General features: G+C 47.4%; 1 protein-coding gene across 3 annotated transcripts in view; it reads right to left on the bottom strand.

The window, feature by feature from the left end:
- clu (clusterin) overlaps window positions 1-19448 on the bottom strand; it is a 28685-nt gene that overhangs the window by 6277 nt on the left and 2960 nt on the right. For all 3 annotated transcript variants that reach the window (XM_056294081.1, XM_056294083.1, XM_056294082.1), the window contains exons 2-7: window positions 16023-16186; window positions 13102-13250; window positions 12568-12738; window positions 11773-11943; window positions 6628-6889; window positions 5190-5330 (exon numbers count right to left, since the gene is read on the bottom strand). In XM_056294081.1, coding sequence (XP_056150056.1) covers window positions 5190-5330; window positions 6628-6889; window positions 11773-11943; window positions 12568-12738; window positions 13102-13250; window positions 16023-16137 — 1009 coding nt within the window. In that variant the 5' untranslated portion in view covers window positions 16138-16186. The remainder of the gene's footprint in view (window positions 1-5189; window positions 5331-6627; window positions 6890-11772; window positions 11944-12567; window positions 12739-13101; window positions 13251-16022; window positions 16187-19448) is intronic.

Here is a 19448-nt window from a genome sequence, read left to right as displayed (position 1 = left end):
TTTCCTTAAATAAATTGCTACCTCAAGAAATACCTGTTGTCGGTCGTCTGTCCGGAAATTGCACTGGGGCGCAAAAGAACTTGAGCACATCGGGTGTGACAGTAGCTTACCTAGCTAATGTAACTGGTTATTTTCTTGCCCGGTGCGGGATTCGATACGAGGTGTACTGCACTATAAGGCGACATCACTAACTGCTCGGCTAAAGGGTCGGACCTGTTGGATAGGGACTAAACGTGTCTTAGTAGTTTACACTAACAAGCACAATCCACCTGCAGTCCTTTCCTGCCATTTACCTAAACTGGCTCTGAACTGTTGCCCAAGTTCATATTGTCGCGGTTTTTCTATAGCCCGGATAACTATGGATGGAGGCGGGGACTTTTAGGTGCGACAAACCGGGCTTCACCACCGTTAGCTAGATAGCTGCGCCAATGCTAGGGGTAGCCTGCTAGTTAGCCGTGTGCTAATGGGTTAGCAAGCTCACCTCGGGACCAGGGCTGGTGATGGAACAGGGCGGCTGAGCTCTAGGCGGGGCGGGAGATGGATGGCTGCTCTCCGGGGTGCGTGTCTCTCTCTCTCTGTACTCTGGCTCCGGTGTGACCGGGTGAATGTCTCTCTCTGGGGAAGCTCTCGGGGGTAGTCAGCTAGCTACAGGTACCGAGGCAGTCTGCTGCTAACACTACCACTGCTAGCTACCGTATCTACTGTCTAGCCCAGGATACGCTAGGTTTCCCTGCTCTATCCCACGCTAAGGTGACAGTCTAGGATATGGTTACTAAACAGTTCTGGCGCTTTGTCTCTCCCGCGGTGTCTAATATAGTTGCGTCTGTGACAGCGCGAGCTAACCTGTGATTGGTCCTCTAGCTGCACGAGCCCAGTGCAACATTCCAAGTACATCCCCAGGCATTTCCCACTACACTGCCCCCCTCCAGCACTGTTGAGTCCCTTCAACATAAATGAACAACAGACTACAAAGATCAGTCTGATTAATCTAACACGATAAACGGGACAGAACACCCGCGAAATGAACTAGGCCCGGAACAAAGGGCGTCAAACAAATGTGGGTGGTCGCTATCCATACTGGACTCTTGTGACTAGCCTAGTAACCCCCAAGTCAACTAGTCACGTCCGTCAAAGTTAGTCTAGGAGCCAGGCGGGCCTCCGGACTGGCCGGCCCCGTCTGGTGGTGTACGGGAGATGGGACTCAGCGGCGTCGGCTTCGTCTCCTTCTGGGTCAGGGGCGTTGGACTGCCCGCCCGGAGCACAGGCTGCTGTCCCACGACGTTGGGTGATTGTCGACTCGCCTGAAGAGTAGCTGGCAGCAGTGTGTTGGAGCGGCTGGAACCGAGCCGGGGAGCCTGGTGTGCTGGGTCCTCCATCGTCGTTTGCGTGGAACAGGTCCTCCAGCCGGAGATCAAGGTCTTCATCTATCTCCTCCTGCTCTGTCACTCCTTCGTACTCCTCTGTTCTCTGCGCCCCCGGCTCCTCCATGTCAGCAGCGGGAGGACCTCCTTCAGGTGTTTCCTGCGGCCCTATGGCTGGTGCTGGAGCAGACAACAGAGCATGGCGCCTGTCATCTGTGCCCCAGATCTTCACCAGGCAGTCATCTGAGCCCGTGAAAATGCGTCGCCCGGTGCGGTCGAAGGTGACACAGTAGACAGAGGAGAGATGTCCCAGAATCCTCTTGTGCATCTTCATGTGCTGGTAGACAGCTGTAGGCAGTAGCTGGCGTAGACGGTAGGAGCCATTGAGCCGACGCCCATTGCTCGTCTCCACGATATTGGGTGGACTCCCATAGATAATAGGAGGCTCTGGGGGTCGTCCACAGTGCAGAGCAGCCAGCGCTGAGCCCTTCCACACAACATGCTTGCAGCTCTTGTTGGTACGCAGGAGGTTCTGCCTGCCGGCTCCCAGGATGCTGTGGAGACCAGGCACGCTGGCAGGAACCTCTTTCTCCAGCAGTGGACATACTCTAGAACACACTTGGAGTAGGTGGTCTGGGCTGATGTGCCTGTGCAACTTCACCTTGTTAATGTTGTCGATGCCACTGGCCAGGGTCTTGAGCTCGGGGGTGCTCATGCTGTCTCCTACCGGCGGAGGACTTGGAGAGCTATCGCGACGCCGCTCGTCTTCCCATGCTACTCGCCGGATTCTCCCTTTTCCTTCAACCTCTCGCCCCAGCGTCGCTTTAAAGTCATACTCGCGTGCCTCAACCTTCCTGATTGCTTCAGCTAGTGTTTTGGGTTCTGCCCCCAGGACTTCATACGCGATGTTTTGGTTCTTCAGCCCGCGCAGAAAGGCTTCTGCAGCGTAGGCCTCCTGCAGTGTAACACCAACCTGCGGGTATGCCAGTGTGACAAGTCTCCTCACTTCCTCGCCAAACTCATAGAGGGTCATCTCTCTGGCCTGCTTAACCTCGCTGAGTTTACGGCGCGCAGTTCCCTCAGGCAGCTCTTTACCGTAGCGGCGGCGTAACTGGGTGATGAGCGCGTGGTAGTCATCTTTTATCGGAGCCGGCTGCGCGATGACAAAAGACATGGCGTTGTCCCTCAGTCGGAGATACAAGGCGTCCAAACAGGTCTCGTCGGTCCAGCCCCTCTTTCTCGCCATCCGTTCGAATGGTCCAACGAAACTATCCCAGTCGCCCTTACCATCGAAAGTGGCGAGGAGCTTGATGTCATTTTCGTGTCCTCGGTCGGGACCTTGTGAGCTTCGGTTGCCGCTCCGACTTTGAAGGTCTCCTGTCTGGCTCTGTTGACCTCTAGAGGAACCTGCCTGCCCTCCAACGCTGTCATCCAGCAGGTTTCGGCCGCCGTTGCTGTCCAGGGACATTTGGCCACCCTGCATCCCGTCGGGGGGTGGTACTGCAGTCGCTCCATTTTTTCCACCATGACCGATCGGAGTGCTGGTAAGTGGTGCGGGCTCACTGGGTCCATTTCCTGTATAGCGCAGGGCTGCTGGGGCCGCTTTGCTGCTCGGCCTGGCTGGCGTCTCCTCGTTGCGCCGGTCGCTCAAGTTAGCCACTGCGGCCATAGCTGCTGGCAACAGGTGATCAGCGCCGTCTCGCTGTCTGGCCCCTGGGTTCTCCCGGGCCGGGGTGAACTGCGAGAGTAGGCTCATGTCTTGCACCGTTCTGCTAGTTCGTTCTCCGAGCACAGCCCCTGCCGACCCTACACCACTATCGCTTTGAGGGCTACTAGGAGAAACCCCTTGCTTCACTACTTGAGCGATGGGCGACAAACCGGGAGGCTCACCTTGGATATCTGAACGATGACGGGCCCAATCGGTGCGCTGAATGGGAGGTGTGGGGGGACGAGATCGCTTAGCCACCGCTTCCGCTAGTCCATCGATACGCGCTGTGAGGGCCTCCATCTGCATCTCTATCTGGCGTTGCATCTTAACCTGGGTCTGGCGTTCCATGTTTTCCATCTGGCGTTGCATCTGAACCTGGGTCTGGTTCATGGTTTCCATCTGCGCCAGGAGGAGCTTCATCCAGGCGTGCTCTCCGGGGTCTTCTGTCCCCACACCAGCACCATCCAGACTCAACTCAGACTGTTCTTTTACATTTTCTTTGTCCTGTGACATTTTTATTTTTCCACTGATTTACGTGACTACTGAAGAAATTACAGTGCTTCACAAAATGGCTTCTTGCTAGCTGGGTTAGCTCACAGTGTGCAGGCTGAATTATGCCGCCATGTGACCGGGGCAGGATCCTCCGGTGTTGAGATTATGGCGAATCCCAACCTTCTATCCCACTTCTGACACCACTTGTCGCGGTTTTTCTATAGCCCGGATAACTATGGATGGAGGCGGGGACTTTTAGGTGCGACAAACCGGGCTTCACCACCGTTAGCTAGATAGCTGCGCCAATGCTAGGGCTAGCCTGCTAGTTAGCTAGTTAGCCGTGTGCTAATGGGTTAGCAAGCTCACCTCGGGACCAGGGCTGGTGATGGAACAGGGCGGCTGAGCTCTAGGCGGGGCGGGAGATGGATGGCTGCTCTCCGGGTTGCGTGTCTCTCTCTCTCTCTGCACTCTGGCTCCGGTGTGACCGGGTGAATGTCTCTCTCAGTCTCTCTGGGGAAGCTCTCGGGGGTAGTCAGCTAGCTACAGGTACCGAGGCAGTCTGCTGCTAACACTACCACTGCTAGCCACCGTATCTACTGTCTAGCCCAGGATACGCTAGGTTTCCCTGCTCTATCCCACGCTAAGGTGACAGTCTAGGATATGGTTACTAAACAGTTCTGGCGCTTCGTCTCTCCCGCGGTGTCTAATATAGTTGCGTCTGTGACAGCGCGAGCTAACCTGTGATTGGTCCTCTAGCTGCACGAGCCCAGTGCAACATTCCAAGTACATCCCCAGGCATTTCCCACTACAATATTAACTTGCCAGCAAGCTAACTTAGTTAACTGACTAGCTAGCTAGTTTGTTAACACTTGTGATCGGATCACACAAGAAGCATGTTAATGCCATATGTGAACAGGGCCCAAGTTGGCTAACGGTAATGTAAACTACTAATAATACACGTTAGCCCCTAGCTAACAGGTCTGACCCTTTAGCCGAGCGGTTAGTGATGTCGCCTTGTGGTGCAGTACAACCTAGTATCGAATCCCGCACCGGGCAAGAAAATAACCGGTGACATTGGTGGCAGCGGTGGGATCCGGAAGTGTGCAGATCCTCAGAAGTCTCTTCGGAGCGCGGGAATAACAAAGCGCGAGGGCGCGCTTCCGGGGAGGGTGACGACTGTAAAGTAATAAGACACGTTAGCCCCCTAGCTAACGGGTCTGCCCCTTTAGCCGAGCGGTTAGTGTTGTCGCCTTGTGATGCAATTCACCTCGTATCGAATCCCGCACCGGACAAGCAAATAACCGGTTACAGCAAGTTGTACCGCCACACTGGAGCTCGGCAACACGATAGATAAGACAAACTTTACATTTATGACCTCACTTAACATCAACACAACTGTAAAAGCATCTGTAACTATTATAAATAACTGTAAATTATTAACAGCTGTCTTATCGATGTTAACGGCAGATTTGTTTATTTTTTGTACCGTGAATATTTTCACTGCACATTTTCAAATCTTTTCATTACTTTCTCAGAAATGACGAACCATCTGTTCAGGGTTCTCGTCCTGTAATCCAACAAGTCAGTCACAAAATAAAAATGAAGCCTGCTCAAGAGTCTCGACGTACCAATATGCTGAATCTCCTTGCACTTGTTGCACTCCTCTCGGAGCTTGATGCAGCCGGCGGAGTTGCGGCGTATCTGCTTGCAGGTCATCCTGCCGTCACCGAAGGGCTTGGTGATGACCACGTCCTCGTTCACGCTGCCATCTAGGACCACACAAACGCACAGATTAGAATTTGCTCAACAATGGAGAACCCCCCCCCCACAAGTAATTGATTTAATTTCATATCCTAATCCTATGCAGTTGCTCTTTGATTCAGCACTATGTAATGTGTACTGTAACTTGGGTTGTTTGTAAACTCGCAGTCCAATGTCAATGAATGCATTTGATGACGCACATAAAATTAGTTTTCTGCTTGGCAACATTATTTGGCCCTTCAAAAAAAAATCAAGAAATAAAATAATACAAGGTGTTTTTTTGCTAGGAATGAGTGGGGAAAAAAATCTGCCGCTTGAACTAGTTGTTCCTTGTTATTGAACTAGTTGTTCCTCTGTCGGTGGAACAAGTGGAAATACACTTAACAAGATGCATCTTCTAAAAACAAGTCCTTGTAGCTCAAGGAAATTTTGCTTGTTGGGTGACTGTGTCTTATATCAAGATAAAATATCTTATTACACTTAACATAAGACGCAGTCACCCAACAACCAACATTTCCTTGAGCTATAAGGACTTGTTTTTAGACGATGCAACTTTAAGTGTATTTCACTAGTTCCATTGGCAGATTTTTTCGCTTATTACTAACAAAACCCACCTTGTATTAATTATTTTATTTCTTATTTTTGAAGAGCCATTTTTTGCAGTGTAGAATATATATATAATTTGTAAATGGGGAGTATTATGGAAAACAAGGTGTGTTTAGTCACGGCATAATTTTACTGTCACTATTTTCAGGCTTTCATAACAGTTAAATAACACCTCTGTTTCACCAGCGTTTTTTATGTGACCAAATATCCTTTGAACAAGTCGATCAGAACCTGCCACGTCAGTGACGTCACACCGGGAAAAATCCACCAAGAGTTTGCACAAGGCCACCCATGCTGACAGCAAGTTAGCCTTTAATTGGGCAACCATTGTCTGTGTCAAGGGAGGGGGCCTGGCCAGCAACACTGCCAGCCAATGAGAGCAGCAGCTCATGAATAATGCTAATATTATGTTAATGCGTACTTTTAAATCCAGAACCTAGTTATTGATAATGTTTCACCAACCTCGTACTGATCTGTGCTTCTTCCAGCACTGAGACCGAATGTGGTAAATCACTGCTCTTTGCTAACAATGGAGGGGGGGGGGGACCTTTAAACCCTGACTTTTTCATCTTTGTTCTCATGCGAATCACACCTGATTTGCCCAACTCTTCAAACTCTACAGCAGGGTTTTGGTGGGATCGAGGAAATAGTGGGTAAGCTTGGTCAAGGTAAACAAAGTATTGGGCCCAGACAATGTACCCTCAGATGTAGGGGTGTCCATATCAAAATCCACGTCCATCATGGAGTCCATGGAGCCAAAGAAGTTCCTGGCCATGCCCATCATGGGAAGGAACATGCTCTGGAAGCTGTGGAGGTCTGGGTCACGAAACGGGGAGCGGGCAACACGGGATGTCCTATCCTCAAGCTCCTCCTGGGAGCTGGGACCCAGTCCCCACAGACTGGGCATGCGGAAGGGGTTGTGAAAGAATGGGGAATGGAGGGAACGCATGTGGTCGAATACCTGAGAGACACAGAGAGAGTTAATTACATTGCAGCTGTCGCGCTCTCTTAGTGATGATGGAAAATGTATGCATGCATATGTGTGTTTCTGTAAAACCTTTTATCAAGTCAAGTCAGTTTATTTATAGAGCACATATTAAAACAACAGATGTTGACAAAAGTGGTGTTCAGTTTCAAAAATGCAGGACAAAACACAGTACCACTTGGTGTATAAGTAGTACACCAACAACCAACCAACCAGACACTGAACCCCCACCACTACTCGTGATGAGCACGCTGCAGCCTCCACCGTCAATGTATGCAGGGTTGGGAGGGTGACTTTATAAATGTAGTTTGTTACAATGACAAATTACCTGTTGAAAAATATATAAGTATCCCAATATTAAAGTAATGTACTCTGGTTACTTTCAGTTACTTTTGGATTAACGTACAATTTTAGGATTTGGTCATGTGCCCCTGGCACACCGCTGCAATTTTCAGGTGACCGGAGAAGGGAACCACAGAGGCCCTGCCTGCGTATTTCTTCCTTCTCTGGTTGTGAGAATATGGAACAAATCCCACTCCGTATCGGTTCAGCAAGGAATGCATCATTTCCTTGGTAATTGGACTCGCCCTTCGAGAATACAGAACGAGTCGGTATTTTAAGGGCCGGGTGGCCATATAAACAAGCAGGAAACTGTCCAGACCCACGGTGCACCTGCCGAGTGTGAAGTTGATTGCATCAACTCTCAGATGTACGTTTGGATAAAAGCGTCTGCTAAATGAAATTGTAAACTGTAATAAATGCCCGTCAAGAACGTTGACAAACAGACAGACATGAGCGCACATCCTTCTAGGCATCCCTGTCAGGTCGTCCACGAGTGAGTGAGTGACCACAATCTGCCACGCATGGTGGCAGTTGGACTGTGCCAAGGGAAGAACATTTATTTTATATTCTTTTTAAAATATTGCAATGATCACGGATGAATAGGCTCGGTAGCCCTTGGCTAACGGGTCGGACCCTTTAGTCGAGCAGTTCACGTCCCGGCTGCGGCAGTTCCTGTGGTTGCCCCCCGAATTCATTACAATATAACCCTGAAAAATAATACCCGCTTTTAAAAATTGTATCGGTAATCTGATTACATCTTTTTTTTTCTGTAACTGTGTTGGAATACAGTTACATTTTTTGTATCCTTATTACATAATGCCCATTACTGTATTCGGTTACTCCCCAAGCCTGTGTATGAATGTGTGTGTGAATGAGTGAATATGAGGCACACACTAAAGCACCTTTGAGTGGTCAGTAGACTAGAAAATCGCTATATACATGTAGTCCTGTAGTCCATTTACCATTTACAAGTTCACAAGTACGACAAAGACAAAGTCAAATATGAAGGGATGGCAGGGAACAGATAAAACAGCATTCGGGAATATATGTATGAGATATGTAGTATCTGGAGTGTGAGGATAGAAATGGTTTCTGAGATGGCATCTGAAGGATTCTGTGGTGGTCATGCACCTGATGCCATAGGGGAGGCCTTTCCATTGTCTAGGGGCTGCACCAGCAAATGCACAATCCCCCTTTAAGCTTCAGCCTTGACGGTGGAAAATCCAGTTGGTTCTTTAGGTCTTGTAGGGTACAACTATAAGAATATAATACAGGATCAAACCCTTTAGGGCCTTTAGAGTAAAAAGATTAACCTTAAAATCAATTCTTAAGCATGCTGGCAGCCAGTGGAGAGAGGCAAACACAGGGGAAATGTAGCCCGTCATGTTGGTGCCAGTCAGAAAGCTTGTGGTGGCATTGTGTACTAGCTGCAGGTGGGACAGAGAAGACTGACTACCGGCTGTATGTGAGGAGTTGACCATAATCAGGGCAGTAGGAGACGATGGCTTTGAAAACTTTCTCCAGGTCATAAAAAAGGAGAGAAAGACTTGCTTTTGGAGATGGTTCTAAGCTGGTAGAAACTAAATTTTACTACTGAGTTGATCCATTGATCAAAAAATACACCGAGGTTTTTCGGAAAAAGGCTTGACACAGGAGGACAATTACCTAAGTTATCTGTGGTAGATTTAAGAGGGCTGAATGTGACAACCTCCAGTACGCTATCATTCAGCTGGAAAAATCTATTTGCCACCCATCATTTGATATCCTGAATCTTCACCGAGGTTGTTTGAGACACAGAGATCATTGGTTTGCTGAGTGCAACTGAGTATCACCTGCGTAACACTAAAAGGATTGCACAGGAGCTGCCATTAACTGAATCCTTGCCTCTTGCCTCCCCTTTCCCGTCAGTTCCATTCGGTTCTGTTGGAATGAACAAATTAAACAGCACTCTCCGGGTCATGCGGTGTATGGGACATGAGAGTTGCGTATAAGAGATCTCTATTTCTCATTCTTCCATGCTGGCCCACCACAGAGGCACATAGTATATGGAGCCATCCCCAAGGATGGGACCCCACAGGAAATGCTCGCTGAGGTGGGCGAAAAATTGCCTGTATCAACTGAAAGTGCTGTTCTATTCTGTTCAGGAAATAAGAGATCAACTGACCAAGGGCCGTGCCGCGTACACTGAGTGCATGCTCAGGATGTTTTATCAGCATATTGCCCAGCGTGTCAAAGGCAAAAGGATTTTTGATGGCACAGTCACCCGAGTCAATGGGCAACAGTCGGCCAAATGGCTGATTAAGCTAAATCGGAGGTTTTCCAGGATATTGTTTTGGTTCACAAAAGACAGCTGCTAAGAAATGGCAATCTTTGCGATAGTTTTAGATAAGAATGGGTGTTTACAGATCAATTGAAAGTTATTTCAATCTGTAGGGTCAAGGCTGGGGCTATTTAAAGAGCCGTGGCACCAAAATATATTTAAAAAAGAATGGAAAAATACCTGTAGATAGAGAATGACTGATAATGGACAGGATGCTAGGACGTAACAATGAAATACTACTATACGGAGACAGGGATAAAATGTTAATGAGGGAAGATTGTATGAGAGATTATTTCTATTAAACAAAGGAGAGAAATTGGTTCAAACTAATTTAGTACAGTAGCGTTAACCACCCTCCAGAGCACACCCTCTGGACCGGAGGGTGTGCGCCAATTATCGGGGCATCGCACTGCTCAGCCTCCCTGGGAAAGTCTACTCTAGGGTGCTGGAAGATCTGCCATCTGCAGTTTGCTGGTTTCCTTGGTATGTATTTTTGAACTCCTTTGGTTCTCCTTGCCCACTATGTACTGTTTTCAATTCTGCCTTGGTGTTTGTATGTTTTGTTTTTTTGTGAGAGTTTTATTATACTGGCTGCAAACTAATTTCCCTGTAAGGGACAACGAAGACACTTTGACTTTGGAAAGGAGGCTCCGACTGATTGCTGAACCTCGGATCCAGGAGGAACAATGCGGATACCATCCTGGCCGTGGAACAACGGACCAACTCTTTACCCTTGCGGAAGTGCTGAGGGAGGCATGGGAGTTTGACCAGCCAGTCTACATATGTTTTGTGGACTTGGAGAAGGCTTACAACTGTGTACCCTGGGGCACTCTGTGGGGGGTATTGTGGGAGTATGGGGTACCGGGGCAGTTGCTACAAGCCATCTGGTCCTTGTACAACCAAAGTGAGAGCTGTGTCCATATTCTCGGCATAAAGTCAAACACGTTTTTGGTGGGTGTCGAACTCCGCCAAGGTTGTCCCTTGTCTCCGGTTCGGTTTGTGATACTCATCGACAGGATCTCAAGGTGCAACCAAGGTGAGGAGTGTGTCTGTTTTGGGAACCTCAGAATTGCATCTCTGCTCTTCACAGACAATGTGGTTTTGTTGGCTTCATCAGAACATCAGAAAAAGAAATTCAGCGCGCACTGGGGCAGTTTGCAGCTGAGTGTAAAATGGCTGGGATGAGAGTGAGCACCTCCAAGTCTGAGGCCACAGTTCTCTACCAGAAAATGGTGGCGTGCTCCCTTCGGGTTGGGGATGAGTTGTTCTCTCAAGTGAAGGAGTTGAAGTATCTCGGGGTCTTGTTCATGAGTGAGGGTAGGATCGAGCAGGAGATTGACAGGCAGCTTGGTGCAGCATCAGCAGTAATGCGGACGTTGTACCAGACTATTGTGGTGAAGAGGGAGCTGAGTCGGAAAGCAAAGCTCTCAATTTACCAGTCAATCTTTGTTCCAATCCTCACCTATGGTCATGAGCTTTGGGCAGTGACTGAAAGGGTGAGATCGCGGCTACAAGCGGCTGAAATTAGTTTCCTCCGTAGGGTGTCTGGGCTCAGCCTTAGAGATAGGGTGAGGAGCTCAAACATCTGGAGGGAGCTCAGAGTAGAGCTGCTTCTCCTTCACATCGAAAGGAGCCAGCTGAGGTGGTTCGGGCATCTGATTAGGATGACTTCTGGGCGCCTTCCTTTGGAGGTTTTCTGGGCACGTCCAACTGGGAAACCCCGGGGTAGTCCCAAAACTCGCTGGAGGGACTACATGTCCAATCTGGCCTGGGAAGGCCTTGGGATCCCCCAGGAGGAGCTGGAGGGTGTTGCTGGGGAGAGGGATGTCTGGAGTGCCCTAATTAGCTTGCTGCCACTGCGACCCGACCCCGGAAAAGTGGCTGAAGATGAGATGAGATGAGATGAGATGAGATGAGTTAACCAGAGAGATAGAAAGGTCTCAGGCAGGAGGTGGGACGTGTGATTTTTATGTTCACGGTTTTACTGAATTTGATTAACAGCAGCTTTTGGTTATGATGTCCAGAAAAAATATTTTGCCCTCGTAGAACTGGTCCTTGATACTTTACAAGGTGGTATTTCAATAAAACAGATGTATGTCCCAGATGTATGTGTTTATGTGTTCATGCGAATTCGTGTGTCCGATGTTTTAGACCACTGTGTGTAGACAGTGTGTGTATGTGTGTGTGTAGAATGTACCTTCATACTGTCTGAGAAAATGCTATCCACACTCTCTGACACGTCGGAGAATCTTTCTTCCAGCTTCTGGAAGTGCTGGTTCTGCCTCTGGCCCTCCTGTTCCAACACATCCACGTTCTCCCCATTTATCCAGATAGAGAATGGAGAGGTTCTGTTTAGAACCTCCTCCAACTGAGGACGGAAGCAGGTGATAGGAGAAGAGAGGAGTGCAAATGTTAACTCTCGTATGTTGACCGAACAACAGCTTGAAGTCCCATTTACAAATATGTGATCTCACTTAGAAATGGGGACAACATGGGGAGGAAAGAGTAGAGTGCAAAATGAACATGGCTGCAAGAGAAAAAAAAAACAAACAGGAGGAAGTAACGATCGCTGAGTGTTCTTTCTACAAATCATCCTCCTTGTGTCTTCTCATGCATGCGTCCATGTCTGTGTCATGTTTGTATGTTTTCATTTATCTACATTCATGAGGACCTAATATCCTCATAAGGATAATACAAGTCAGGACCGCCTATCTTGTGGTGACATTTTGAGGTCCCCATAAGGAAAAGAGGTACACTGGAGTAGGACTTAGGGTTACAATTAGGGTTATTGGTCAGGTATTAACATTAGGCATCAGAATTAGACTCGGGGTTAAGATTAAGGATTAAGGTTGGGTTAAAATTCAGGGTGTTTTGGGGTCATTTTAGGGTTGAAGTTCAGCTAATGGTCAGGGTTAGTAGTAGGGGGAGGGTTAAAGTTAGGGTTAATTTGTGTGTGGGTGTGGGTGTGTGTGTGGGGGGGTATATTCCTGACCTGTCGCCCCACCAGTCCCGAGCCACTGCTGCAGGTCCGGGAGTAATATCTGACACAGGTGTTCTTCAGGCAGGGCTTACACTCCTCCCATAGAGCCTGCATGGTTTCATTACACACCTCCTCCTCCTGCTCCAGCTTGGCCTCCATCTGCTGGGCTGAACGCAATGCATCCTGGATTGAAGGAAAGAGAACGTTTTTTTTATTCAAAGAATTCTGATCCAGGATGCATCTCTCCTACCTTCTCGCTGCTAATAGGATTTCATGTGGTAAACTCGTCACTAGGCACTGGCTAAGGATGCCTAGTGATGCAAGCCTTAAGACGCCAGCATTCTTAGCCACTCCTTATACTGAACAATAGAGTTGGAGTTGCTGGACTTCTTCACACGAGAGACCTTCACCCATCTATTCATGAAAACGGCAGACAGTGAAGTAACTTGATCCCATATGTGACAAAACCTGCATGTTAACAACATTTAGTGCAGAGATGTTCTCAGATTAAGAGGTCCTGTGTAAAGCAGGCTCCAGAAACTGTACCTCCTTCTGCTGTTTGGTCTTCTCCAGAGCGCTGAGGAAATTCTTGTGTTCTTCGGAGGATTTCTCCATCACGTTCTTCATCTCCTTCACGCCGTTGATGGCATTCTCAATCTGTTTGTCCAGATACTTCTCTCCGAGCATGGAGATCTCTGCGAGGGGAAGAAGAGGATCTAAACCTGTACGAGTTGTGTCTGTGTGTATATGTGTGAATCATCACTCTTAATCACTTCATTCGTGTATTTACCAAAAAGCATTTGTTCCGTACGATCATTGATGCATCTTAAATGAAGTATACATTTTTTGTACAAGCGGATATAAATTGTCTGTAAGCACAATCTAAACACATATTTTGTGCTTTAGTTGATGTACAATGATATTAGCCGTAGTTAATTTCCATATAATTTGTTTTCTCCGCCGTCAGCAGTCCATTCAATAGTAAGAATGAAGAATTTTGCTACTGCAGAAGGCTTAAATCAGAATCAGAACCAGAATCATGTTTATCGTCCATGCAGGTTTGCACATACATGGAATGTGACTCTGGTTTCGTGGCTCTCTCAGTGTACTCAACATGGAATAGCAACACCACAACACGACAATCTCCCCGTATATGCACAAGGATTGATTTATGCAGGCGAAATAAGAGGTGATAAAAGCGCAGTGGTGCAGAGAATATACCAGAGATGCTGGAATAGATGTTAGCAGGAGAGACGGGTAACATCAAGACAGAAGGGGTCACATAGCCAGTTAGCGCCGTCCCCCAAAGACCTAGCAGGTTCACCATGCGTGTTTATATGGACACATCCATTATCCATCCATCCATCCATTATCCATCCATCCATCCATCCATTATCCAAGCGGCTTATCCTGCTCTCAGGGTCGCGGAGATGCTGGAGCCTATCCCAGCAGTCATTGGCCAGCAGGCGGGGAGACACCCTGGACAGGCTGCCAGTCCACCACAGCCCCCCCCCACCCCCACACACACACACACATTGACACCTAGAGACAATGTAGTACGGCCGAGTCACCTGACCTACATGTCTTTGGACTGTGGGAGGAAACTGGAGGCCCTGGAGGAAACCCACGCAGACACGGGGAGAACATGCAAACTCCACACAGAGGACGACCCGGGACGACCCCCTAGGTTGGACTACCCCGGGGCTCGAACCCAGGACCTTCTTGCTGTGAGGCACGGAGAACATTAATATATATATATATATATATATATATATATATATATAATTTGATGTTTTTCATCAATAAACTTAATACTTAAATAAGAAAAGAAATTAATAAGAAATTACACACTTTGTACAAGTTGCAGACTGTCAGCTTTTTAATGGTGTTATCCTATCCTAACAGTTAAAAACATAAAGCACCTTTAGGCGAAGCAAAAACGTCTTGTGATGTTAAGGGCATCTTAATGATATCGTGATTATACGTGTACATTTGATAATCATTTAATACTGCAGCAGTGTCAGACACTCTTTCGGGGACGGGGTTGTTTTTTTTATTGCCCTGCTTGGATCAATACGGATTACATTCTTACAGTGGTCAGTTGTGCTGTGACACATAGTTAAGAGTCCTTACTGTACAATATATCTCTGCTTCCGGTGTGGGAAGATGGCGGCGCAAATTCACGTTTGTGGCAGCCTCTACCAGCACCACCTTCCATGCAGTGTCTTTGTCCACATCTGCGTTTAAGTTTGATGGCTGGGAGAGCTGGTGCTGGATCAGCTGGGAGAGCTTGGTATGCCGGGTCTTGTGGGCCCCAGGGACCACGGCCCTGACTGGAGCTGCGCCCGAATAGGTAACACCGAGGGCGGTCTGGCAGGACGCGCAAGCGGGGCAGGCTAAGCTAACCGCAAGCCCATGCAGACCGGCGGTTCCGATAACACCGAGGGCGGTCTGGCGGTGGCCTTGTCTAGCCTTGACTGTGTTTTTAGTGTCGTGGTGTGGAGTGCGGGCGGGGGGGATGTCGCAGGCGTCTGGCTGGGAGAGCTGGCGCTGGATCGGCTGGGAGAGCTTGGTCTGCCGCGTCCTGTGGGCCCAGGGACCACGGCCCTGACTGGAGCTGCGCCCGAATAGGTAACACCGAGGGCGGTCTGACAGGACGCGGAAGCGGGGCAGGCTAAGCTAACTGCTAGCCCATGCAGACCGGCGGTTCCGACAGGCATCCTGGCGGGCGCTCGTTCTCCTGGACAGTTGTTATTTATTTATTTATTTATTTATTGGGGTTTGGATATATGTGTTAGTTTGGATGTGTTAGTTTGGATGTGTTAGTTTGGATGTGTTAGTTTGGATGTGTCAGTTTGGATATATGTTTTAGTTTGGATATATGTGTTAGTTTGGATATATGTGTTAGTTTGGATATATGTGTTAGTTTGGATATATGTGTTAGTTTGGATGTGTCAGTTTGGATATATGTTTTAGTTTGGATATATGTGTTAGTTTGGATGTGTTAGTTTGGATATATGTGTTAGTTTGGATATATGTGTTAGTTTGGATATATGTGTTAGTTTGGATATATGTGTTAGTTTGGCTATATGTGTCAGTTTGGATGTGTTAGTTTGGATATATGTGTTAGTTTGGATGTGTCAGTTTGGAAATATGTGTTAGTTTGGATGTGTTAGTTTGGATGTGTCAGTTTGGATGTGTCAGTTTGGATATGTGTGTCAGTTTGGATGTGTCAGTTTGGATGTGTCAGTTTGGATATATGTGTTGTTGTAGCTCTTGTAGTTCTTGGATGTGCTGTTGCTGTGTTTGTGTTGCACTGCTGTGGGCTGGGGGAAACCGTGTTTGGCTTCGTTTCATGGAGCCAGATGCAGGAAATGAAGCGACGAATAAAGTGTTCCTGATTCTGATTTGCTGAAATAGAAGGACGCGCTCCGAACTGTACCGCCAGGGAGCAGCTGAAGACTTACCGTTGAGCTCTTCTTTAGAGGGGGGAAGCATACAGTTGGCTGAGGCCAGGAGCAGGGCCAGCACGGCCACAGACCGCGGCAGCTTTTTCTTCATCATCATTATCATCATCAACATCCTGTCTGCACTCTCACAAAGCCAGCAGGTGATGCAACAAGTTAAAAACCTGCAAAACACAGAAAGTCGCAGTAGTGTTTATGTGCTTATTGAACCATGTGCACAAATGTGACACACACACACACACACACGTGTATTTTCATCCCCCTGACGGGACTTCTTAACTATCGCTGTGACGCGCCGTTGCCCCGCCACGGGGACACGGAGGGCCAAGAGAAGTGTCCTTCCTGCCGGCCACGGCCAAACTTGTTTCACCAATTACCACACCTTCAACTGGACGGGGGAGGTGTAACCAGCTGAAACCATGTAGTTAGATGGATCTGAAGCCCCTACTTACACGTGGCCTCTCGCGACAACCGACTGTAATGTCAGGCGTCTTCCACTAGAGGGGGCTAATTTCCCGGAGACCAGATGTGCCTACGCAGCAGGACATGACCCCGCAGTCTAATGCAGGCAGTAAAGACGCTGAATTTGTGAAATATAACTGACAACAGCTACTTATGGCGAAGTTGGACTAAACCGATGTTTGAAAGTATGAATAAACAAGCACGTTCCCCCTTTTGAACATAAAACTGGGCCAAGATCAGCGTGTAAGGTCACTGTGACTGTGCCCCTCACAAGCCTGCAGAACAAACAGCAGACGCTTCCTCTGTTTGCTCATTTCCCTGACGTAGGCCTGGTCAAGCTGCCCGCTTCGTCAACAAGTGGGGACAGACTGAGCAGACTATATCGCTATCTCTTCCCTGTTTGTCCTCTTTCGCTCCATCCTTTCTCTAATGTTTACACGAGCTGGAGATTTACGCGCAGGCGCGCGCGCGCGCGCGCGCACACACAATCCCAGGGAGTCATTTGACCTCTGAACTCGTGCGCTGTCCTCTCTGAGAAGGGTTTTTGTAAACCAAACATGCACCTGTGGGTCTAATCTTCGGATAAAATTTGCAGCTATAATCCCTCATGTGGTCGCTCAGCTGCTGTGAGAAGAACAGTGTTCACTCCGTCCTGGGAAGACAGCTTGCTGGAGAAGATGTACACTAAAGGGCTGTCGTGTCATCATGTGTATCTCTCTCTGTCATAATCTTTAGGGCATACTGTTCTTCATGTGGTTCTTCATGTCACATACGGTTCTTCATGTGGTTCTTCATAATATTCTTCATGTGGTTCTTCATATGACAATGTTGTTCATGTGGTTCTTCATAATCTTTAAGGCATAATGTTCTTCATGTGGTTCTTCATGTCACATACTGTTCTTCATGTGGTTCTTCATGTGACATACTGTTCTTCATGTGGTTCTTCATGTCACATACTGTTCTTCATGTGGTTCTTCATGTCACATACTGTTCTTCATGTGGTTCTTCATGTCACATACTGTTCTTCATGTGGTTCTTCATGTCACATACTGTTCTTCATGTGGTTCTTCATGTGACATACTGTTCTTCATGTGGTTCTTCGTGTGACATACTGTTCTTCATGTGGTTCTTCATAATCTTTAAGGCATAATGTTCTTCACGTGGCTCTTCATGTGACATACTGTTCTTCATGGGGTTCTTCATAATCTTTAGGGCGTAATGTTCTTCATGTGGCATAATGTTCTTCATGTGGTTCATGTGACAACGTTCGTCATGGGGTTCTTCATAATCGTTAGGACATAATATTCTTCATGTGGTTCTTCATGTGGCACACTGTTCTTCACGTGGTTCTTCATAATCTTTAGGACATAATGTTCTTCATGTGGTTCTTCATAATCGTTAGGACATAATGTTCTTCATGTGGCATAATGTTCTTCATGTGGTTCTTCATGTGGCATAATGTTCTTCATGTGGCAAATGTTCTTCATGTGGTTCTTCATAATCTTTAGGACATAATGTTCTTCATGTGGCATAATGTTCTTCGCGTGGCTCTTCATGTGGCATAATGTTCTTCACGTGGTTCTTCATGTGGCATAATGTTCTTCACGTGGCTCTCCATGTGGCATAATGTTCTTCACGTGGCTCTTCATGTGGCATAATGTTCTTCGCGTGGTTCTTCATGTGGCATAATGTTCTTCATGTGGTTCTTCATGTGGCATAATGTTCTTCACGTGGCTCTTCATGTGGCATAATGTTATTCACGTGGCTCTTCATGTGGCATAATGTTCTTCACGTGGTTCTTCATCTGGCATAATGTTCTTCACGTGGCTCTTCATGTGGCATAATGTTCTTCACGTGGCTCTTCATGTGGCATAATGTTCTTCGCGTGGTTCTTCATGTGGCATAATGTTCTTCACGTGGTTCTTCATGTGGCATAATGTTCTTCACGTGGCTCTTCATGTGGCATAATGTTATTCACGTGGCTCTTCATGTGGCATAATGTTCTTCACGTGGTTCTTCATCTGGCATAATGTTCTTCACGTGGCTCTTCATGTGGCATAATGTTCTTCACGTGGCTCTTCATGTGGCATAATGTTCTTCACGTGGTTCTTCATGTGGCATAATGTTCTTCACGTGGCATAATGTTCTTCACGTGGCTCTTCATGTGGCATAATGTTCTTCACGTGGCTCTTCATGTGGCATAATGGTCTTCACGTGGCTCTTCATGTGGCATAATGTTCTTCATGTGGTTCTTCATAATCTTTAGGACATAATGTTATTCATGTGGCATAATGTTCTTCGCGTGGCTCTTCATGTGGCATAATGTTCTTCACGTGGTTCTTCATGTGGCATAATGTTCTTCACGTGGCTCTTCATGTGGCATAATGTTCTTCACGTGGCTCTTCATGTGGCATAATGTTCTTCGCGTGGTTCTTCATGTGGCATAATGTTCTTCATGTGGTTCTTCATGTGGCATAATGTTCTTCACGTGGCTCTTCATGTGGCATAATGTTATTCACGTGGCTCTTCATGTGGCATAATGTTCTTCACGTGGCTCTTCATGTGGCATAATGTTATTCACGTGGTTCTTCATCTGGCATAATGTTCTTCACGTGGCTCTTCATGTGGCATAATGTTCTTCACGTGGCTCTTCATGTGGCATAATGTTCTTCACGTCGTTCTTCATGTGGCATAATGTTCTTCACGTGGCATAATGTTCTTCACGTGGCTCTTCATGTGGCATAATGTTCTTCACGTGGCTCTTCATGTGGCATAATGTTCTTCACGTGGCTCTTCATGTGGCATAATGTTCTTCATGTGGTTCTTCATAATCTTTAGGACATAATGTTATTCATGTGGCATAATGTTCTTCGCGTGGCTCTTCATGTGGCATAATGTTCTTTACGTGGTTCTTCATGTGGCATAATGTTCTTCACGTGGCTCTTCATGTGGCATAATGTTCTT

This window comes from Lampris incognitus, chromosome 15 (genome assembly GCF_029633865.1).
Source record: "Lampris incognitus isolate fLamInc1 chromosome 15, fLamInc1.hap2, whole genome shotgun sequence".
Classification (NCBI taxonomy): Eukaryota; Metazoa; Chordata; class Actinopteri; order Lampriformes; family Lampridae; genus Lampris; species Lampris incognitus.
This window is presented reverse-complemented; position numbering and strand designations above follow the sequence as displayed.